At 29.1% G+C, this 23205-nt stretch overlaps 3 protein-coding genes across 6 annotated transcripts in view; all 3 read right to left on the reverse strand.

Moving 5' to 3' along the window:
• Positions 1–4: 4 nt before the first annotated feature.
• On the reverse strand, positions 5–5571 carry LOC145185383 (guanylate cyclase soluble subunit beta-1-like). Of its 3 annotated transcripts, XR_016449514.1 has the most exons (9): positions 5414–5571; positions 4768–4841; positions 4591–4688; positions 2931–4156; positions 2637–2726; positions 1684–1824; positions 1455–1609; positions 818–1110; positions 376–711 (listed from the first exon to the last, which is right to left on the reverse strand). XR_016449514.1 is itself a non-coding variant. In XM_090077412.1 (8 exons), the coding sequence occupies exons 1-8, from the start codon at positions 5414–5416 to the stop codon at positions 422–424; spliced, it is 2280 nt and encodes a 759-aa protein (XP_089933538.1). In that variant the 5' UTR covers positions 5417–5571; the 3' UTR covers positions 5–421. The 3 variants fall into 3 exon arrangements, 1 of the variants encoding a protein (XP_089933538.1); XM_090077412.1 differs by lacking the exon at positions 2637–2726 and having other exon boundaries at positions 5–711; XR_016449515.1 differs by lacking the exon at positions 2637–2726 and having other exon boundaries at positions 3082–4156.
• Positions 5572–6121: 550 nt separating this feature from the next.
• On the reverse strand, positions 6122–7377 carry LOC149891608 (intraflagellar transport protein 57 homolog). Its single transcript, XM_090080523.1, has one exon. It carries the CDS (start codon positions 7352–7354, stop codon positions 6131–6133), a length of 1224 nt encoding a protein of 407 aa, XP_089936649.1. The 5' UTR covers positions 7355–7377; the 3' UTR covers positions 6122–6130.
• A 2876-nt stretch (positions 7378–10253) lies between these two features.
• The window catches only part of LOC145181286 (sushi, von Willebrand factor type A, EGF and pentraxin domain-containing protein 1-like), a 33723-nt gene continuing 20771 nt past the window's right edge, over positions 10254–23205 (reverse strand). For both annotated transcript variants that reach the window (XM_090078406.1, XM_090078407.1), the window contains exons 13-36: positions 22535–22696; positions 22104–22265; positions 21833–22002; positions 21078–21257; positions 19699–19907; positions 19498–19622; positions 19236–19403; positions 18949–19154; positions 18513–18759; positions 18037–18279; positions 17846–17956; positions 17608–17766; positions 17325–17441; positions 14242–14364; positions 13999–14115; positions 13257–13430; positions 12955–13128; positions 12690–12869; positions 12425–12598; positions 11933–12106; positions 11670–11843; positions 11060–11395; positions 10729–10920; positions 10254–10493 (exon numbers count right to left, since the gene is read on the reverse strand). In XM_090078406.1, coding sequence (XP_089934532.1) covers positions 10333–10493; positions 10729–10920; positions 11060–11395; positions 11670–11843; positions 11933–12106; positions 12425–12598; positions 12690–12869; positions 12955–13128; positions 13257–13430; positions 13999–14115; positions 14242–14364; positions 17325–17441; positions 17608–17766; positions 17846–17956; positions 18037–18279; positions 18513–18759; positions 18949–19154; positions 19236–19403; positions 19498–19622; positions 19699–19907; positions 21078–21257; positions 21833–22002; positions 22104–22265; positions 22535–22696 — 4238 coding nt within the window. In that variant the 3' untranslated portion in view covers positions 10254–10332. The remainder of the gene's footprint in view (positions 10494–10728; positions 10921–11059; positions 11396–11669; positions 11844–11932; positions 12107–12424; positions 12599–12689; positions 12870–12954; positions 13129–13256; positions 13431–13998; positions 14116–14241; positions 14365–17324; positions 17442–17607; positions 17767–17845; positions 17957–18036; positions 18280–18512; positions 18760–18948; positions 19155–19235; positions 19404–19497; positions 19623–19698; positions 19908–21077; positions 21258–21832; positions 22003–22103; positions 22266–22534; positions 22697–23205) is intronic.

Below are 23205 nucleotides of genomic sequence, written 5' to 3' on the forward strand. Positions count from 1 at the left end.
TAAATAAAAAAATTTAACTTTTTTAATAAAAACTTAACGCAATTAAATTATAAAGATTACAAAAGATAGGTAATAAAAATTGAAATTCTATTTACATCATTCAAAAGCAATAGAGTGAACGGAAGGAGAAGGGAGGGAAGGGGGAGGGGAAGAGGGAAGGGGGGGAGGGGAATGTGGGAAAGGAAATTTTCCATATTTGTTTAAGAGATAAAATTAATCGGCATATGCTTTCGAAACGAATGACCAGGATTTCTTTTAAAACTTTTTAAATTTATAAAAATTTTCTAAAGTTGTAAAACTTTAATTTTATGGAGAAAAAAACGGGGTACAGAGGACTGATAGCGCTTTAAAAATGTATAAAAAAATGCGTTTGTCTTTTTGAAAACTATCTTCCCATCTGCTTTGATTATATGTTAACATTTTAACTTTTACGCTTTTTATCATCATTTGATAAATTGTTTACTTCTTGCAGAATACTCTCAATATGTTGAGATCTCAACCTTGAGCTTGAACCAGGAGAGTAAGGAACTGAAAGATGAGACGAGTTTAGTTCAGGGGATGGAAGATTGTCTTCCTCATCGAAGTCAAACTTATGCCTTGAACTTGCAGGAGAGGGCAAATGATTCGCAGATATATTTACCGCACTAGACATAGCTGAATTGCAGCGACTTCGAAAAGGGGTAGCAAATCGACTAACGGCTTTACTGGCGCCTAAATAAGTTAAAACAGCTTTCAACAACCTGTGACCTATATGACAAAACTGACTATTTTGTTAAAACATGTTCTGCAATAAGCCACATCTGAAAAAGAAATCTACCTGGAGTATTAAAACGTGACGAGAATACAGATGAATTGCGACTTTTTCGACCATTGGTTACACCAGTTCGATTCAAGGTAAAAGCTCCTCCGTCTGCACCTGAAGATGTTAATAAAGATGAACCAGATTGCATCGAAGCCGATTCTGCCATAAATACCATAGGATTACTGGCACCTAGACACTCTTGACGAGATAAAATATATGTGGTCATTGGTTCAGACTTCCCTTTCATTGATACTTGACCACGCTTCTCGAAGTCATACGTATCTAGTTTACCAGTTTGCTGCAAAAGTCTGCATTAAAGTAAAATTTAGGCTCAAATTAAACCAACTGTTTGTTTTTAATAAAAATTTTTTTGAAAACACACATTTCATGTAAATTTTCTCACAAAAAATAAAAAGGGATTATTAGTGAAAGGACAACGTGTACCAAAGAAAATCTGGATGCAAAAACTAAAAACTCACAATTCTTTAGTAAAACTCCACGTTTTGTTTCAAAATATTTATCACAAGAACCTTTTTCTTTTGACAAGAAAAATGTTTAGATAAAAAGGTGTATTTCCATATTTTATGCGTGAAAAAACTTAAATTTAGAAAAATTAGTATGAAAAATTTTTTAAAATGTTAAGATTTAATACTTGTATGTCTCTTCTGTCACATTAATTTTCCCTTTAATACCAGTGGATTCAGTTCGACTGGTTAAGTTAACCGCATTCCCAAATAAGCAATAGCGAGGTGTGCGCTGACCTATCACTCCTGCAACTACCTCTCCTGAATGAATACCAAATGTTACCTGAAAACAGTCAGTTTTCCATCTAAAATTTTTTGCCAAAACAGTCAGTTACTATGTTTTAAAACTTCTCTTACTTGAATCCTTTTCCCTTTGACTCGAATCTCCTTGGTAACATCAAGCATATCTAATGCAAGAGTACAAATGACCTGAGGGTGATTTGAACACCTTTCAGGTAGACCACTAGCTGTCATGTACTTATCTCCAACTGTTTCTACCTACATACAAAAATTAAATATTTGTATTTAGTTATCTTAGTTAACAGGCATTGATTAAAGAATGATTAAATGCAATATATTGGAACATATCAAATATTTTTAATACCTTTCTTAACTGTAGTAAAGGTTTTTAAAATTCAACAGCAAGAAAACACGAGAAATATATATCTTAGTTTGGTTGTGTTGTAAACCATAAAAATATCAAAATAGAATGTTATGATTATTTAAATATGTAACACATCATGAAGTGTGAAACAAAGCAACAAATCTTCACAGCCACAAGAAAGATAAAATAGTTACCCAACTTAATTTAAAATTGATTTCTTTAACAAAAACTAAAGCCTTACATCAATAAAATGACAATAGTTCAGTTTTAGGATTTGTGACATTATAGCTTATATAAAAATTTTACTAAAAAGTGGAGATTTAATAGTAAAATTCATATAAAATATAACAGAACTAATTATTCATACAAGAACACCCAAATTACAAAACATCAACAGTCAAAGAAATATATGATTAGATAAGTTTGGAGAGCTGTTGGGAGAGTTGTTAAGAGAATTGCGAAAGATTTGTGAATCTTTTTTATATGCTGGGGGTAGTTTACAAGTAGGCATTCTATGCAATAGTCCAAAAGAAGTTAGAATTATAAGTAGATTTTATTGCGATAACCATTTTTAAAAGTATCAAACAACATATTTAAGTAAGGCAAATAGAATATATGTTGAATATTATAAAAAAAAGATCAACAGTATATTGAATGTGTTTTGAGTTAACAAAGTATGCTGTGATTTTTTGAATTAAAAACTTACTTTATATGATCTTAATTGTTGGATGTTTATGAGTCTAACTTCACAATAACCATTACACAAACCATCCAATAGTTATTGATTCACACCAGACTGATCCACAAAATGAATAGGCATACACAATGAGAGAATCACGTCAACTTTGAATCTTATCACATTAAATGTTTTTGGACAACACACACATTGACTTACAGCAATAAAAATATCATCCTTACAATAATCTGTGTCAAAGTATTATTAAGAAAGATTTATAATTAAATGAAGTGAAATAATACAGCAAACAAAGAATTAAACTACCTTGTAAACATAGCTGGTCATAAAATCTACCAATGTATCAAACTTTACATAAAGAGAGTTCAACATGTTTACTATATCTAAACTTTCCATTTCCTCACATAAAACCGAAAAATTAACAATTCCACTAAACATAAGTGTAACAGATGAAAACCTTTCAGTTGAGACTGGCCTTGATTCTTGTAAATCTTTTGCAATAGATGGCGGCAAAACTGCAAAAAGAAGTCGATCATACAAATGCATCTCTTCTTCAAGTTCAGTGTTTATTTTAAAAAGATGATCACTAACAATAGCAAGCTGCTGCATTAGCTCACGTTGCTTTTGCAAATTTTCAGATAGTAAAACAAGATCTCTAGTAGCATCATGTATGGGTATATCACTCAAGCACAAACCCTTATTTCTCATGTCTTCTATATTACTAACACTAGGGGAACATAAATATAACATTTGATCTCTTTCATCTAGATAAATCATCTCTCCTTTTAGACGAAGGTTTGCTCTTCGTGTAGTTGTTTCAATATTTGCTTGGATAGTTGCAGATGATGACTTCACAATATTATTCTGGAATGTCAATACAAATGCATTATTAATGCGTGAGTATATGGAATCAAAGTCAAATTTAACTTGAGGCCTTGTTAATTGAAAAAAAGTTGTAATCTTTGCATCCTTTGTAGTGTTAACATCTTTTAAAATCCTCTTTATTGTTGATCCAACTTGTAACAAAACCATATTCCGATCAAATAGCATGTGAAAAGGAAATACTTTAGAAAACTCAAATGGAGAGACTTTTGCTTCATTTGCACGTGGTATCAGATCTCTGGAAGATTCAATTGACTTCGGAAACATAAGATGACATTCCTCAGGATCATTAGTAGTAATCAAAAACTTAATAATATCTGAATCATAAACAGTTTCAATATCAACATCAAGTTTAAACAATATCTTTGCAGCAGCTTTAATAATCCCTTTAGTCACATACTCAAAGTCATTACGGTCACTGTAATAACTAACACTTATACTGCGACTACTTGAATCTGGTTTGACACGAAAAGTTGGAATCTTGACACCTGCATATGATGCACATAAATGATCATGCAAAGAGTCAATATTAGATAAAAAATCATAAAGGCTCCCTCCGAGCGCTTTCAGCAGTTTGCCATGACTAGAAGATAAACAATGTGAAAAATAACACTCTCCAAACTCTTCATGTAACTCTTCCTCTTCCAAATCTAAAAAAAATCTTTGAAAATAAAACAGTTGTTACAAATAAAAGCAACTATTGTAAATGAAAACAATAATTGGTAAAAACACAACCTTTAAAAAGTAACCAAGTAAGGTAATAACTTTTTAGTTCAGGCTATCTGACATACTAATTAATGCTTAGTTACAAATTAGTCTTAGTAAAACTTTTAAACTTGATAAATTTTTATAGAAATGGTGCAATGTGAGAAATACTAGGATGTTCTTTTAACTATTATTAGTTTATAATATGGTCTGTAATAAATTTATCATATGCTCTAACTTTTCAAAATCATTGAAAAATGCAAGCAATCATTTTCACATTTTTTATAATTCCACAAGGTTTATAAAACAAAAGAAATTACAATTCAAAAGATTGCAAAAAAATTTTTAACTACTCTTTGCACAACCAGGTTGCACATACCTAACACTTCACAAGCTGCATCAATAATTTCAAAAATCATGTTATCATCATAAATCATCTTTTCATCAAAACTATCTTCAAATACACCAGCTTCCATTCTGTAAAAAAAAAATTTTCAAAGATTATCATAAAAATAATAATTATGTTGAAACCAAACAACTGACCAATGAGACTTACCTTATATTCACCCAACAATCTTCACCATACTTAGAAGTGACAAACTTCTCAAAACCATGTATAAAAAATCCAAACTAGATTGGGAAAAAACTTATAAAAAATGCAAGTTCTTTATCTAAACAAGTATCCTAAGGTTGAAACTACCCAGCAATATTATTTCAGGTTCACATGCTGGATAAGTAATGCAGAATAATAGCTTACCAAGTTATAATAGATAACAAGTTTTTTTAAAATGGTTTGATCATTCATGTAGATCATATTTAAATGTTCTTTTAACTTCTATGTGCTTAGTTTTTGTAACAAAAATTTTTTTTTTATCAAAAGATAGGTTAGACAACTGAAAAAATAAACTTCTATATTATCACAGAAAGACTGTAAAACTTATACAGAATAACAGCAACTTGATTCTTATTTTCACCTGATTTTATTTATTGACTACTTTGCTTTTTGCATCATATAAAGCCACTCTGATGCATAATGGTTACTCTATCTGTTGTTATGAAAGATTTTGTTAAATTGTTAATAGATTTTTTGAAGGGTGTTGAACGAAGTTTAAGTAGTGTAAACCATTTAAAATAAAGGAAAAAAAAACATTTTATAACAAGGTAAAAGGGTTTTATTAAAAAACTTAACATATGCTAATTACCATTTTCCACAGTTAAAATTCCAGCATCTATATGCAACCAAAACTCTGACTTCTTTAAAACTTTTCAAACTGTATGTAAGTAATTAGATACCTTTCAAAACTTTTAAAACTGCTTTTAAAGTGTGTATACAAATATATATCATATGTACATAGTAACTAAAATATATTTGTAAATATTTGTAGTTAAAAATATATAATTAACTTGGCAAGACTTAATATATTATAAAAAATACATACTACTTTAAAATTGAAAAATTTCTATTTAATTTTTAAAACACGATAATATTTTATCAGTGTTAAGAGATTTATGTGTAATTCTTACAAGCATCTTAAAGTACAAATAAAACACAGTCAAAGAATGATGACAATAAAACAGCTAAAAGTTTATTACTAGTTTTATTAAAATTACATAATTCAAATTTAATGTATTTTAAAGATAAAATCATGAAAAAGTCATTATATTATTTAAAAACTAAAAAAAAGAAAATTGAAAAAAAAATTTATACACTAAATGGAATAATTTAACAATAAACAAAGCAAGTTCAGTGTTGTTAATAAATATATGCAATATTTAAATATACATAATAGGCTTTAAAATTTACATTAATATTTATTTTCAACGAAATACTTATATATATATATATATATATATATATATATATATATATATATATATATATATATATATATATATATATATATTATGCACTTAGTTACTCATGATGATAATTTAATCTGATTAAATTTAGATTCAAGTCCAAGTTTTTCACGAAGACGACCTTGTAATAATGAATGTTCTAGCACTCCAATTTGCACCTCCATTTCTATGCTTTCTTGCTGCAATTTTGCTAATGCTTGCTTAATTCTTACAAGCGGTCCTGAATCTGTCATGTTTGTACCTCGTTCATCCATTTGTATTTTAACTTGCTCCAATTCTTCTGTAAGTTGTGATAAAGTTTGTGTTAACTCAGTTACACCACCACTACTTTGCTTATACTTTTCTTTGATAACTGCCAGTTTGTCTTGATTATTACGATACTCTTGAACTAAAGGCTCCAACTGACTATTAATATATTTTTCTCTACTAGCAACTTTTTCAAGTGTCTTACTAATTTCTTGGTGAAGTTTATCTAACTGCACTTGTGTATCATGCAAAGTTTCATTTATACCTTTACTGTATTGCTGCATTTGTTCATAATGGCTCCGCCAGTCCTTATTATCAGCACGAATATGAACTTTTAGAAGTGGCAATACTCTTTCAATTTCAAGTTTCCATTCATCAATGTTTGTTTGTGATTCCAATACTGACTCTGGTTTAGCACTTGAAAACCCATTCAAAAGTGATTGTTGCTTTAAACCTGAAAGATCAAGATAATTATCTTCTTCTTCAACTTCTTCCTCTATTTCATCTGCTAACTCATCATTTAACTTCTCAATGGTTAGTTCAGAATCATCTTCAACTACATTCTCCTCAAGTTCTTCTTCCTGAATATATTCTGGTCGACTCCATGTAAATTGTTGAGACTTTAATGCCTCATCAGAAAGTTTGTTCAGTAAATAGATAACTTGCTCACCATTACCAGACTTTAATTTTGATGGGGGAAAATCAACCATAATACCTAGCAAGCGTGCTTGAGTAAGAATTTCTGAAACAGTAGCATTTGGATCGTCATACTCTTGAGGTCTTGGAAACATTTTACCACATTTATTTAAAAGCCAAGCAACAATATTTGTAAATCTATGAAATTGCTCACCAGGGTTGGTTGGAATAGCAAAGTAATGTCTAGAAAATTGTTTAAAACCCCATTGTTGACAAAACTCCTTCTCATATGCAAGAAGCTTTAATTTTTCAACAAAATCTTCCATCAAAACAAAATTGTTCATGAATGACAAACCCACTGGATTACCATTATCATCTTGTGGAACTGACTCCTCTGCCATTGCTAATTATAGATATTTACTGTAATTTGATAATAAATCATATATATATATATATATATATATATATATATATATATATATATATATATATATATATATATATATATATAATATACACACACATACATACATACATACATACACACATACATACATACATACATACATACATACATACATACATACATACATACATACATACATACATACATACATACATACATTTATCTTTTTTCTTAAAGTTTGGGTTATAGCGTGACAAAACTGTTGGGGATATTTTACTTTCGTAGGCCCTTTTCTATTGCAGAAAATATTTAAAATAGAGAAATACAGTAACTATATTCAGTTTTGACAAAGAGAAAGTACTATACTTCATATTTCAACTATTGATTTTTTCTAAGAAAATATCAACAGTCTTTTTATCTCCATATTTTAACTTCACACAATTTTTTAAACTTTAATCGTCAGTAATAGCATGATACTGTATTTATTATGTAATAAATACATAACTAGAATTATAGCCTTTTAAAATTAAAGCTAAAGATGAGTTTAATTAGTTTTATTATAAAATACTAAGAAACAAAGATGTAAACTAGAGAGCTTTCTGTTATTCATAACAAAAATGTTTCACTTATTAATCATTTTTCTTTCATATAGCTAAAAACAGTTAATGACTTAAGTTACCTATGTAACAAAGAGCATAACTATGTACCATTTGGTAGATTGATAATTTAAAAAAGTTTAGCCATGAGTACTTACACATCAATACTATAAAAAGGTGATAAGGCAATGGTATAAAATTTCCTATTGTTATTTTAGTTGAAATTAAAAGATTATTGCATTACTAATTTAAAATCAAATACTTTTAAAGGAGTAGGAAATGTAGATTTATATAAAGACCTATGATAGTGATTACTTGTAAACCTAGACAGCTAAAAACTTATACACACATTTATTCCTAATAAAAGATTAGTAACCATCAACCAATCTATTTAGAACGTTATTCTATAAAGATATCTCAAAACCTAGTTGCATGAAATAGTGTATCATCTCAAAAATAATCTATTATCTCAAAACCTAGCTCCATGAAACAATATAAATCATTTTTACAATTTAAAAATTTTAGTGCTAATGTGCTGATATAAAAGACCAATTGCATTTTTTTCCTTGCTTCACTAGTTACTTAAAACTAACAGAAAGAATTAATTTCATATAGAAAAAACCCCAGCGACCGTCACCAAAACAGTTTTGATAACAGATTGAGTTATCAAGTCAAAAACATCCGTCTTCAAACTTGATTGAAGTTGATTGACTGTAATCAATCACGAGTTGAAAATCACGAAAACCCGGAAGCTGCATTTAAACACGGAAAAACCAGTGTTTTTTAGTTGCCGTGTTTTCCATGTTTTTTTGTAAATGCCGTGTTTTATGCACTTTTGTTGGGTTTTTAGTTGTTTTTCAGTTGAAACCTAAAATCTTAGAGTTAACTTTACTATTTTGCTTCCTAGGCTTTTAAGCTTACTACTTTTTACTAGACAATAAGACAACTAGGCTCATACCTCCCATGGAACTACAACTGATACTTGGGATTGTAAATCATTTGTTTAAGACCTTAAGGGACATTTGGCCAGAAATTGATTTAACACATTTAACCCCTGCTCCATCATGTGGTCAATTTGCTGGCGACGAATTCCACAACCTTTTGAAGAATATCTACCTTCTTTAAAAATTGTCACAGAATAGCTGTGCATTAAAACTGCTAGTATTGTTGATGCCCTTTGAAAATTTGGAGTAGATTTACAGTATGCTTTGGACAACAGTTTGAACCACTCTATGCAAAGAACATTAATGTATTTTGAACCTCTTATCTGGCTTTGTCAAATTTTTCAGTGACACCAAAAGTGCACACAGTCGTATTTTATATCAAAGAATTCATTGAAATGAAGCACACTACACTTGGAACTTACATAGAGCAGTCTACAAAATCTCTTTACCATTCATGTGCAACAAACCGGCAAAGGTTCCAAAGAGCCTCAAATTTTCAATCATTCCAAAAACCTTCAATCTGCTAACATAATTTTAATTATGTTAGCAGATTGAAGGTTTTTGGACTGCAATAGCAAACACATGTAAATATCAGTAACCAAGACCAGAGTTCATACTATTTTTCATTACGTTTTCCGAATAAGTTTCTTCTCATGCCAAAAGAATTCAACTTTACTTCTTTATTCTACCAAGAATTATTTTCTAATTTAAGTAGACTGCAAAAAAAAGTGTTTACTGTTATTTCTGTTTCATGTGCCTATAGAAAAAAATGTTTAACGCATTTTTTTTTTGTCGGACGAAATTTGTTGATATCTATATTTTAGGAATCTGCAACGTATGTACTTTCATTCCTTCAAGGTGTTTATTCGGGAAAGGTGGGTTAGCTTTTTTCTAAACTTTGTAATTTTTATGTTTTTGTCCAACACCTCCAATATGACTGTCCCAAACCACCGCACTATCGAGATAAAATGGATATACTAATAAAATGTATTTTAAATCTTTTCGTATACTGCACAGCTTAAATAAAACTTTATAAACTTGTGGTCTAATATTTTTGTAAATATTTCAAATAAATTCCATAACAGACATCTTCATTTTCTATTTTTACTAAAATTGTCTCACACTTCCGCAATCTCTCCTATCATTCATATGAAACTCTGATAGTGATTCATAATTTTAAGAACAAGTACTTAATTCTAAAATCTAAAATTATTTACTTTTTGAAGTGGCTTGATTAAACACTATTTTTCTTTCCCTCTCTCCCCGTTACATTATGTAATATTTTCAAATGTGAGGAATTCCGAAAATGGTTTTTTGATTTAAAAGTTGGGATTCGACTATAAAATACACCAAATTTATAACTCTCAGTAAATAATCTGTGCAAATATACAAGCAATATTTCATGCTCAACTTGAAAAAAGCATAATTCAGCATCAGGCTGCTCTAGTAAATCCAGTTTTCTTTTTCACTATAGCTTTAAACCCAATATTAGAGTGAAATTCATCAGAGGAGAATTTCAAGTACATTATACCCTTTGATTCAATAGTTAAAAAGCTACCACGATTACCAGACCATGCACCAAGTTTGGCGTTTGCTGTAAATACACATAAACACAGAAATATAATATTTAAATATCAAAGTGTGATAATAAAAACATAAGTATAATCAGAGCAAACATGCATTTTTAAAATGAAGGTTTATGAATACGTAACGCAAGCATAAATAATAAGAGTAAAATAAAATAATGAGTAAAATATAAAATAAATATTGTGTATTAAATACGTAAAACATTTAAATTTGGCATGACAGATATTCGGTAAACCTCTTACCTGACAAACTCGTTACAGAATTCCAAGCTTCTAACTCATCGCGCTGATCTGTATTAAACTGCTCAAAAGCTAATACAATTTCATTGTTTGGTATCATTATTTGCCACGTGCAAGTAATTCCATTAGGATAATTAGAAGGGTAGTTAGGTGTTGAAACAACTTGTCCTATTGAAGTGATGTGCCCTCCACATTCTAAAGATTAATTCAATTTTAAACTTATAAAGAATTTAAAATTATTTAAGGTTGGAAAAGATTAAAATTTAAGAGAAACATTTTACAGAGATAATTAAGAAAAATTGAGGAAAAAAAAAATACGACAAATATCACACACCTGAAGATACATATTCAGCTGTAAAACCATCTGCAGAGTTCTCACCAGTAGTTACAAATATTGCATCAATCACATTGGAAGAAGAAGTAACACGAATAGACCGTGGGATTGCGCCGTATAAAATTGTCAGCAGATTTTGCGATACTCCATCAAAAATTTCAAGCCTATCATGCGGAGCAATAGTCTTTAACGAGTGAACATCAAGCACTGCTTTTTTATTCAACGGCATCACAATGTTCCAGCGACAGTATTGTTGGCTTGAATATGAATTGGGGTAATTAGGCGAGGTGATTGTTCCTGATGGTCCGACTAGCTTTTGTGAGCCGCATAAACCAACTAAAAATCATTTAAATCAAATTTATTTTAAAAAAAATAGAATTTTAAATCTAAGAACATTAAACTAAGTAGTATGCCAATTTTTTACCGATAGTTAAGTGGTATTAATAAATGTTTTTCTTAAAATGTATATAAAATTATGCACTATAAGGAAATATATAGGAAAACCTAAAGTGCAAACAACTTTTCTTCAGATTTGGTATTTGTAACAGGACAGTTCAGCAAGCTTCTCAGATTGTATGTCATCATATCACAATTTACAAAAATTTAATACCTATACAATACGGTAACGAATTGCTCCATGAGCCGTTAGCCTGGCATATAATGGATCTGACACCTTTTAATGAGTATCCAGCATTACAGTCAAAAGTTACAGTAGAATTAACTGAGAAGCTGTCACCATGACGCACTCCATAAACAGGCAAACCAGGGTCTCCACATGTAATTTCTATAATTGATAAGAAAAAAAAATTGCAAAAAAAAATTCTCAAGGAAGAAACTTCTTGTAACAATAAAAATTATTTGCTATGACCTGACCTTGGCATATAGGTTGAGTTCCAGACCATGTACCACTTAGCATGCATTTTCTTGAAATATCACCAATTAATTTATACCCAGATTTACATGAATAATTTACCGACTTTCCAAACGAATAGTCAGTACCATCCAAAATCGCAAATTGCGGAGACCCAGGATAACCACAACTTTTATCTTAAAATAAAATTGAGGGAAGTATTGACTCAAATAAAAAAACACAAATTGAGTTAGGGAAGAATTGGATTTCTTACACAAAATTAAAAATAAAATTTTAAGTATTTTATATCGCATAAAAGAACAAATTTTAAGTATTTCATATCGTAAAAAAGAACAAATTCTATTTTCATTTAATTGACAGTTAAGTAGTTATAATCAAAATGACTAAGTATAGGGAGTAGATCAATTTCAAAAGCATAAAACACAATTTTAATAAATGTTTTTTTCAAGAAAGACGCGAGGGAAATAGAATAAAGAGCGTCTAGCTATTCTTACATAAGCATTTTGGAGAAAGTCCACTCCATTCCCCACTGATTAAACAAGTTCTTTGGGGAGGACCAGATAAACCAAATCCTTCATTACAACGATATGTTATTACATCATTGTTGTTGAAAGAGCTTCCAACAATAGTTCCATTTGCAAGAAGCTCAGGTCTACCACAGCTAACAGCTAAATAATAATAAAATTGTGCAACCATGAATACAACACAAAAACATGTAAATGCAAAAAAAAAACATACATGTGTGTAAAAAAAACTTACGGATACATTGGGCATTATTATTAGACCATTTCCCATCTGCTTGACATGTTCTGAAGTTACTATCTTTATTACTTAGCATAAAACCCCTCTCACATTTTATCATGACAGTAGCTCCTTGGCTTAGAGATGAACCAATCACAACACCATTCTCAGGTTTATTTAATGGAAGACATTGATATGCTAGAATTTATATAAGGAGTTCTTCTAAAATATTAATTATTAACAATATTATTTGAACACCAATTACAAAGATAAATAAACTTACGAATACATCTTGGCTGAATACCGCTCCATGAACCATTATACTGACAAATGCGTTTCTCTGAACCAACTAAGAAAAATCCTTTCAAGCAAAAAAATTTATATTCCCCACCTAAACCTGACCCGATCTCTGTTGCTTGTCCATTATAAGGACTTGGTAAGGTGCCACAAGTTATTTCTAAAGTAATTTAAGTTTTAACAAAAACTCGTACCATTTGTCTGATAACACAATACATATTTTAAAAAATGTATTGTGTAATAAGACAAATTATCATATATTAAAACAACAACTTAAAAATGCATTACTCTTGCATTTCGGATGTAAGCCTGACCACTTTCCATCAGCACCACATACTGTGTGACTTAAACCATCTAACCTATACTTGTTTTCACATGTAAAAGTTGCCTTTAATCCAAAATCCCCACTTCTATGAGAAACTTGACCATTAATTGGTGCATTTAATGGTGGGCATGGCACTTCTAAAAAAATTAATCAAGAGATGCCTTCAGCAAGTTTCAAAAAACTGAAATGAAATTTGAGAAATATATTTTTTTGTTTATTTTCTTCTTTAATAAAAAGTATAAAAAGTTTTTCACTTAAAGTATTTTTCAAACATTAGTTAAATAAATTTCTTAGAAATATCAGCTTTTAAATCAGAAAAACAAGCTATTTAGCCGAATAATGATCAGAAAATACAAACAAATTACATCTTTAAAATGTATATATATATATATATATATATATATATATATATATATATATATATATATATATATATATATATATATTTCAAGTATATAAAAAATGTATATAGCTTTTTAAAAAAATATATAACTTTTTCTTAAAAGACTAAACAAGACTTAAAGGGAAATTAAAGTTAGTTAAACCAATTTAATAAAGAGTACTGAATCTTTAGCAAATCTATATTTAAAAAATATTTCTTCCTGAACATGCTTCAAACCAGAAAAGCAATAAGTAAATACACAACAATTTACTTTCTTTATATTTTAAAAAAAGCTAGCTTAACAAACTTAAACATGATCTTACTTTGACAAGTTCCATTTTTAGCCATAAAGAATCCAGGTTTGCAATGACACTTATATGATCCTCGAGTGTTAGCACACAATTGCATACAATCATGTGCACCAACACATTCATCAACATCTGTAGTTTTTATTGTTACAAAATTGGAAAATAATATTTACATGTTTATGACTAAGACAACAATTATCGCTGTTTTTCTGAAAATAATAAGTAAATTAGAAAAAACATTTAGAAGATAAAAATTACCTTGACATGATCGTTGATCTTCACTGATCTTAAAACCAACTCTGCATTGACAAGAATAGCTTCCATAAGTATTAAAGCATTTATCTTGACAGTTACCATTATTAATGGAACATTCATTGACATCTTGAGAAAATGAAAAAATAGAAAACTACAATCAATAATCCTGAAAAAATACATTTAAAATCTTTTACAATTTTTAGTTTATGATTGAGCATGATAAAGTTAAGCACCCTTTTTTTAACTACTCAAAAACTTAACACATTTTTCTAATTTTTTTGTAAAAGAAAGCGTGTCATTGTTTGATTGTATTGGTATTAAGTGTTGCTTATAATTGTTCTTGGGTTAAAATGAGTAAGTAAATGTTAAATTAAGAAAAAGTTTAGGAAATTTTTCTTCAATAAAATAAAAAAAATATTGCAAATTGACAGACAGAAACTCAGAAGATCATCTGATATTAGTGAAATATCTGAGCAGATCACAACAACATACATACATAGGTAGGTAGGTAGGTAGGTAGGTATGTATGTATGTATGTATGTATGTATGTATGTATGTATGTATGTATGTACGTACGTACGTACGTACGTACGTACGTATGTATGTATGTATGTATGTATGTATGTATGTATGTATGTATGTATGTATGTATGTATGTATGTATGTATGTATGTATGTATGTATGTATGTATGTATGTATAATCACTATTTTTGTAGTATATATTATTGTAATATTTATATATTAGTGTATTATTTTTTTATCTGTTAATGTTTTAAGATTATAATAATATCAGGGTTTTGGTATTAAATTATTTTCTTGCTTTAAATTTTTATTCAAGTAAAGGAATTTCTCACTTTTGCTGTAAGAGTGAAGCTGTAAAAAACCTAATTATGCTGAAGGTCTAGGAAATGTATCCAGTGAGCAAGTTGCTTCTGGGATTCTTAAAAAGAAAATGAAAAGAGACAATATTAAACCTGCAGACAAGTTTCCTTTAAAGACTTTTGGAAACAATCTTTTTCTTGTTTTTGTTGGCACACCTGGTAATAAATGTAGCAGAACATCCCTTAATAGGGATGATTAATAGCATTTGATCTAAAATGTGTCTTTATTTGGTTTAAGCAGTCACTGCGGCAAGTATGTCTGTCTCTGGTATGAAGGGGAAAGTACTCCTAAGAGTGGAGAAAAAAGAGCTTTAGGTTCAATTGATATCAGTTACAACAAGTTTGTTGAAGATTGATGCAAGGAAAATTACATGATGGAATTTAAAAACTGCATTTGAATTGTTTATCTTGATGAACCTTTAGAAACTAAGTGGAACATCTTATCCCTCCCCCAGATATACACAATTTTATTGGTATTACTTCTATGTTTGTAAAAATGTTAATTACTGTGTAGCCCAATTTCGATACATGGTTTAAGTCAAATTATATTATGTTTAGAGGTTACCACAAAACTGATTTGGATGGTAATAACTCGCAGAGACTTTTAGATAATTTAGATAATTTAGAAGTTAACCTTTTAAGTGCAGCCTTTATATTTAATATTTCTGCAACCTGTAGTTAGCTGTCTTTAGAAAATTTTTAATTGTTAAAAAGAAAGTTTTTAGCATGGTTATTGGAGAATCTATTGATGAATCAGTTTTATTTTTAAAAAGTTTTTGAATATTTGCAGCTTCATCTTCTGGAAAAGTTTACTACCAATTAAATATTAGCTGGAAAGTTCCCATTTTAGTATGTTATCTTGGAAAAAATGACCTTTTTTTATAACACATAATAAATTTTGGAATTTGAAAAAAATAAGATATTTTAAAATAGTATCTTTAGTTTAGATTAAAGAGGGTGGGGGGAAATAGTTAATAGATTATTTTTATATGATAAGGTTATATATTCTTATGACTATTAACTTCCTCTTCTATTACCCCCTCCCCCACCATATGTTACAGGTTAAATCAATTTTTACAAGAAAAATATGTTTAAAAGTAAGTTTAGATTTTAAAAACTATTTTAAAACACTTTATCAAACCATATATTAATAATTAAATAAAAAAATTAGAGTAAACTAAAATTTACCCTGGTGGTTTCAGGAGATCACAGTGAAAAGTTGACATTTCAAAATTGACTGGTATTGCAAATTGTTGTTCAAAAAAACTATATAAACTTTTAAGCCAAGAAAACTTAGAATAACTGAAGACAGTGAAACCTTTTGTAAAAAGAACTTTTCACAATTGTCATGTCAGTAACATTTTAAAAAATTGAAAGTTGCCAAAAAGTTTAAGTATATTCAAACTGAAAAATTTGCTCCCAAATTCCTTGTCTGGCAAGTAATCTGCTCCTGTGGTTTGAAAAGTGTATCATACAGTAGTTGTAAGACTTTGAGCTTGGACTTGTATATAAAAAATGCTGGAAGAAATGCCTTTTGCTTTTCATTAAAAAGCATGATATGCCCACAATATTTTGGTCCAATTTAGCTACAACCCACTACTCCAAGGAGTCCATAGAACAGTATGAACAAAATGGTATTGAATTACTACCAAAGGAAGCAAATCCTACTAATTGTCCTGAGCAGCAAGTTATTAAGAGTTATTGTTCAATTATAAAAGGAATCCTATTGAAAAGCAATTAGATTAGCTTCAGGCAAAGAAGATTTTTTGAAAAAGTGGAAAGCAGCTTCAAAAAAAACTCAAACCAAGATCCAGGAGATGATGTCAAGTACTCGCAAAATTATTTGGTTGCTATCTAAGCATCCAATTAAAAATGTAAAAAATGATTGAAGTAAATAACTAAATAAGTAAGATTTCTTCTGCAAAAAAAATTAGAAAAATGTTTTAAATAGTTTTCACACAGCTAACAATTGAAGGGTACTGAACTTAATTATGTTTAACCAATATTGCTATAGCTAATTCTCAAGATAAAGACGAATTTGTTAATAACCTTAATCTAAATACAATATCTAATTAGCAACTATAAGATTGTATTTACTAAAATAGAAATTATTATCACAATCAAGTAACATAAGCTATAGAAATTGGGAAACAATCTTTCTAAAAACAGAGAAATTAACAATGAAAAACTTGTAATAGCTATACCTACACAAGTACTTCCTTGCATCTCAAATCCCTCATTACACTGACATATAAACGACCCTTCAGTATTTAAACATTTATGCTGACACTTACCATTTGATTGGGTGCATTCATTAACATCTATTGTGAACAATAGTAACAAATAATTCTATTTTTACAAAAGAACTAAAGAAGCAATTTATCATTTTTAACTATACTAATCTAATTCTTTACACTTTATTGGCATTTCAGAACTTTAAACTAGTTGATAAAGATAATCTAGGTTTAAGAGAAAATTTCTACTCACCAACACACTTGGGAATTTCTTTGTTATACTTTCCTTTAACACATTGTAATGAGTTTGATCCAGATAATTGAAAGCCTGGTCTACAACTGATTGTCACAAAACCATTACTTTCCGAAACAAAACCATTTACAAATGGTTGTAAAGAAGAACAAAGTAACTCTAAATAAAATATGAGTGTAGTTCAATCAAACTGTTTTAAAATTCTCCAAATAGAATAAAAGTTACAAAAAAAAAATGCCTTTCTCGCAATTCTTCCCAAAGAAACCATCTTTGCAACGACAGATATATCCTTGAAGAGTTTCAATACATTCCCCATTCCCACTGCACCTATTTGTTGAGCAATCAGTTTCTAAAAGAATATATAAAAATATAAGGCCCAATTGTATTTTATTTGATAAACCAGAATGAATATCAAAACAAAAAGATTACCACCACTGAAAGGACATTCATATCGCACTTGCATTTGAGTAGGACAAACAACATTGTTATTTTTATCAAACTTTTTCTGGTCAGAGTCTAAACAAAAGAATCCCTGAGTAGTACATGTTGCTCCAATCAAGTTCAATTCCTTTATTCCTTTTTTATCATTAGTAAGACACTGAGCGCTGATTGTGAGGCCAGGACAAGGTGATACTTGACTTGAGCTCCAGGCATGAAACTTTGACTTACTTACTAAAAAACAAAATGCCAAAGTCATTTAACATTAAAGTGGCTCTAAATAAATGAAATTATTTTGCATTTAATAACCATCTTTGTTTAGCCATAATTTTATTCTTTAATTATCTTTTTATAAAAATGTTATTTAAAACTTTTTTAGTAAGTATAATAATTATTAATCGCTTAAAGTTTTTGTAAATATTTTAAAGGATTTGAAAAAAAAGTAAAAAAAACTTTAAAATACATACCACTACAAAAACCAACTTCTTTCTTTACATCTGCAGATATTCTATTAAAATCTGCCCATGCAATTACATTTCCTGCTAGCATATCACATCTATATGAAGACATTTGCAAAATTTCATTTTCTGTCATTACATAATTCCATATATTTAACTGGCTGAGGTGGCCATCAAATGCTTCAGAAGCACTGAAATTTCTACCCACTTCATCTTGCTCTTGGCCTAATACAAACACGCCACCAGCAGGAATAGCCTAAAATACAAGCATTATCACTACTACTGCTTGTATTGTTAAAACTGTCATTAATATTTTTGCTGGAGTCCTAAGCAAGTCCTAACATTTTTAAAGTTATTTAAAGTTTTTTAAAGTCCTAACATCATTAAAGTTATTAATACCACCTTTACCATTAACATTATCACAATAACATTTGATGAAATTTACCCGTCCTATCTGGAAATTCTCATCTTCAGCAACTTTAATGCCATCTTTAAATGCTTTATACTTTCCATTTTTACTTGACCATACAACAGCAACATGATGCCAAGCACCATCAGCAACTGAAACATTTGTTGGTACTTCCTCACCCATCACATTTAACATAATATGATTCATGTTGCCCAAAACTAATGCATTGTCTACAATGTTCTCTAAAAAAAACAAATTTTATAGTATTTTGAGGAACTTTAAATAGAATAACAATGCTTACTTAACAGTAACTTGATGCACACCATTATCTCCAATTGCATAAGACAAAACTGTGCCAGATTCTATTTCACTTGGTAAGGTTTTCAACCAGAATGAAATTGTGAACTCATTGATTAAGTCATTTAAAGTAGATTCAGCATAACCTTGTACAGTACGATCAAAAACAAGGTCAAAATTGCTTTCTGTGTTTCCTAAAAATAAAAAAATAACAAATCTTAGAAACTAAGATGCATTGGTATTCAAATATGTGACCAACATTAACAGTTATGCCAAAAAAGACATTACTTTTCTCACAAGTTGGGCCAGAAAATGTTGGGGGGCATTGACATTTATAACCATTTACTTCATCAATACATGAAGCTCCATTTCGGCAAGGAGAAGAAAAGCATTCATTTAAATTAATCTCACACCTGTAAAAAAATTATCAAAAAAGCATTTTGTGAGTTATGTAACCTACAAATAAAATGTCTTAAGAGAAATCCATACCTTTCTCCAGCATATCCATTGATGCAAGAGCATGAAAATTTATTTACTCCATCAATACAAACACCTCTATTCAAACAGGCATTGTTAAAACAGTCATCCACATTATCTTGACATAATGCACCTGTGAATCCTGTTGCACATAAACATTGATACCCTCTGTGTGAATCTAAGCAAGTAGCTCCATTTTGACATGGAGAGGAAGCACACTCCTTTAAACCAGTTTTAAAAAAACAACAGAACAAATTATTTCTTTAGAAGTTTATTCATTTAAAATAAAATTTTTACCTTTACATATTACTAATATTAACATTTAACAGAAAACAAATCTATAAAATTCACTTAAAAGAAAATATTCTTAGGAGCTTCCCACAACAGACAAGAGGCTTGCTCTGAAGAGTTATGGAGTTATGTTGTCAGTTTATTACTCCAAATTAGAAGTCACTGAAATTACTTCAGTCCTGTATTATGACATCACATTACTCTCATTGCTGTTAATGTTAAAAGTTAAATGTTAAAAATGAAGCTATTATAATTGGCAAAACTGTACAAAAGAATAGATTAATCTATTTTATTTTTTTTTTATCACTTGCTTTTCAAAAAAATTTTTAAAAAGCAAGTTATTAAAAAATATATATATATAGATTAATCTATTCTTTTGAAAACCAGTTGATAAAAAAAAAAAAAAGATTTATCCAGTTAATCTAAAAATCTTTTTAGAAAAGTAGTAAATAAATTTGTAAGATGAAACTCTCTCCAGGACAGGTTTTCTTTGCATAAAGTCTGTTTTGGAGTTAAAAATGGTGTTTGAAAATTGCAACACAGGAATATAAATATTTATCTTATTCATTCACATGAACAAAATAAAAAAATGGGACATGAACCTGATTTAATCTTTTGAAAAAACAATAATGGCTAAGCAATTAACCATTATTGTTTTTTTACCATTAAAGTTTTAAAACTACAAAGTATAGGTTTTTATAAATTACTATTTATAAAGATATATCTCAGGCTAATGGAAATTAAGGAGATGTACATTTTCGCAAACTTTTGAAACATTTGTAAAAGTATAAAGAATTTGCATACCACAAAACTGCAGTATGTAGCAGTTTTGCTTATTTCCAGAGCAAATCAGTTTTTTCTAGAACATAGCAATATTTTGATATTGTAGTTTTAATATTTTAATTGCTGTGAGAAAAAACAAGTTAAAATTTCTACTGCAAATATCTTATACAACCATAAAAAAACAAACAATTAGTGAGAGCCATTTTTAAAACAAATAAGCCAATAAACATAAACAAAAAAAATTGCTACGCAAATAGTTTGTTAGAAAACAAAATATTATTAATTTGATTATTTATAGAAAACCTTAAAGAACATACATCTATATTTCGCTCACAATACTTCCCAGTAAAGCCAGGGGCACAAGTACATGCTGCTCCATTAGGTGTCTCATAACATGACCCATTGTTTGCACAGATTTGCAAGTCACACATTGGCTTTTTTTCAGAACAAAATTTCCCAAAGTAGTTCTCTTGACAAACACAAGTAAAACCATTTATCTATGTTTTACAAAAAATTATTTGTATTAAATCTATAAATTCATACATTCAAAATGAAATTCCTATTTTTTTTTATTGCTGAGTTTATATAGTTATGACCAACTTTACAAAAAAAGGATCTCTTTTTAACAATTGAAATAATTGTCTACTAAGTAATGCTACCATTGTTTATTGTGTAAAAAAATTAAAAAAAGTAGAGTTGGTACTTTTTAGTTGATATTTAGCCTGGGATCAGTCATATGCTGCTTAAATTTAAGCATTATCAAACTATTAATGCAACTTTATCTTAAAACATAATACTTTTCATCAGTTAATTCTCAGGTTGATAAAATCAGTTACACAGCTGAACCAGATTTTTTATACCAACGATGCAAATTAATATTTCTAATTTTCAGACTTGGTTATTGGATGAAAAAAATGGACACAGCTTTTCCTACTGAAATACAACTGAAGGATTAACTAGCTAAGACATTTTATTACCTGCAGCATACAAAACTAAGGTCTAGTATTATAACTTTTAGAGATCTAACATTAACACTAAAAAGAGAGTTGGGATTAAATAAAATACAACTTGCCCCATCAACACAAGTGGAGCCTTGATAGCACGGGTTATCTATGCACTCATCTTTTTTTTCTTCACAAAATTTCCCAATGAAACCTAACTTACAAACACATCGGAAAGTATTCCATTCAGAAACACAAGTTGCTTCATTCATGCAAGGGCTTGAAACACAATGATCAATAGCTATGTTAAAATTAGAGGACATGAAAAAATATTTAAAAAAAGTTCCTTCTATTTCACTTTTAAAATACATAAAAGTGCTTCCAAAAAATGAAATTTCTTACCTTTGCACTCCAATTGCTGGGTAGATCCTGTGATGTGAGTAGACAAAGAATCAGGGCATTGAATACATTGCTTCTGACCTGTCAATGATTGATAAAAACCCAATGGACAAGGGTAGCATGGTTCAACTCCAGTCTTTGAATATGTACCAGCAGGGCATATCACTGAAAGACAATAGTATAAGAATTAGTTAAATATTTTAAAAAGAAGAACTGCTTCTTTTGAAAATATATTTGCTTTAGTTAAATTCTTTTAAAGTTCTTTATCTTGTTTACTTGTAAGTGTAAGACCTTAAAGTAAGTATTTAAACAAATATATAAAAATTAAAATTGTTGCACTTTTAATTTTATAAGAAAAAGTCAAAAATTTCTGCCTTGTCTTTAGTAACTTTGTAGTATTAATTAAAAATAAGCAAGAAAAATGGAAAACATACTTCCACATTCTTCCAGTTGCTTTGCTCCTTCTGAAAGCGTTGTTGATGACCCAGGACATCTAAGACATTCATTTGAATATGGCTTTGGTTGATATGTCCCTTTACTACACAAGTGACAATTTTCTAATCCAGTGTTAGAATATGAGCCAGGCATGCAAGGTGCTTAAAACATAAATGTAATATGACAATTTGCTTCTTGAAACTCAATACTTTTTATACACTTAGTAGACTTTTTAAAAGCTCAAAGAAGCAAATGATTAATGTGCTTACATAATTTAAGTCTTTAAAAAGTAAAAAGAAGTATTTATAGATGTTTATATAAAAAAAGTATATCATGTGACAAATGTGCAGTATTTTGATTTGCTTTACTTGTCATTAAATTTCACAAAAACAGCTGAAAATCTGACAGCTATTTATTTTGTCTGCGTACTTTCAAATATAATAAAAGAAGTGTTAAACAAAAAGAGAGACGAACTTGACCTCTTTCAAGCCTAAAAGTCTATTTTAGTGGTTATGCAATTTTTAGAAGTGTCAAAAACAATGGTTAACAAAGATAAATCAAACTTAAAATTTTATGGGGATATACTAAAGGCTAGGAAATCAAAAGAAAACACTGTTTGAATAAAAAAAACTAATTTTTAATGTCAATTTCAGGATATTGCACAATAATG

Source organism: Hydra viridissima, unplaced genomic scaffold (genome assembly GCF_058129835.1).
Source record: "Hydra viridissima isolate aposymbiotic clone 2 unplaced genomic scaffold, HvirCarnegie_v1 scaffold_2, whole genome shotgun sequence".
NCBI classification, from domain to species: Eukaryota; Metazoa; Cnidaria; class Hydrozoa; order Anthoathecata; family Hydridae; genus Hydra; species Hydra viridissima.

Bases quoted from the DNA above. Each gene is read 5' to 3' on its own strand.
- LOC145185383 (XM_090077412.1), bottom strand. The intron at 4,157-4,590 runs GTATGTGCAACC...GATTTTTTTTAG, and splicing joins TGCAGCTTGTGAAGTGTTAG to ATTTGGAAGAGGAAGAGTTA. The intron at 1,111-1,454 runs GTATTAAATCTT...ACTTTAATGCAG, and splicing joins GTGACAGAAGAGACATACAA to ACTTTTGCAGCAAACTGGTA.
- LOC149891608 (XM_090080523.1), bottom strand. From the start codon at position 7,354: ATGGCAGAGGAGTCAGTTCCACAAGATGATAATGGTAATCCAGTGGGT.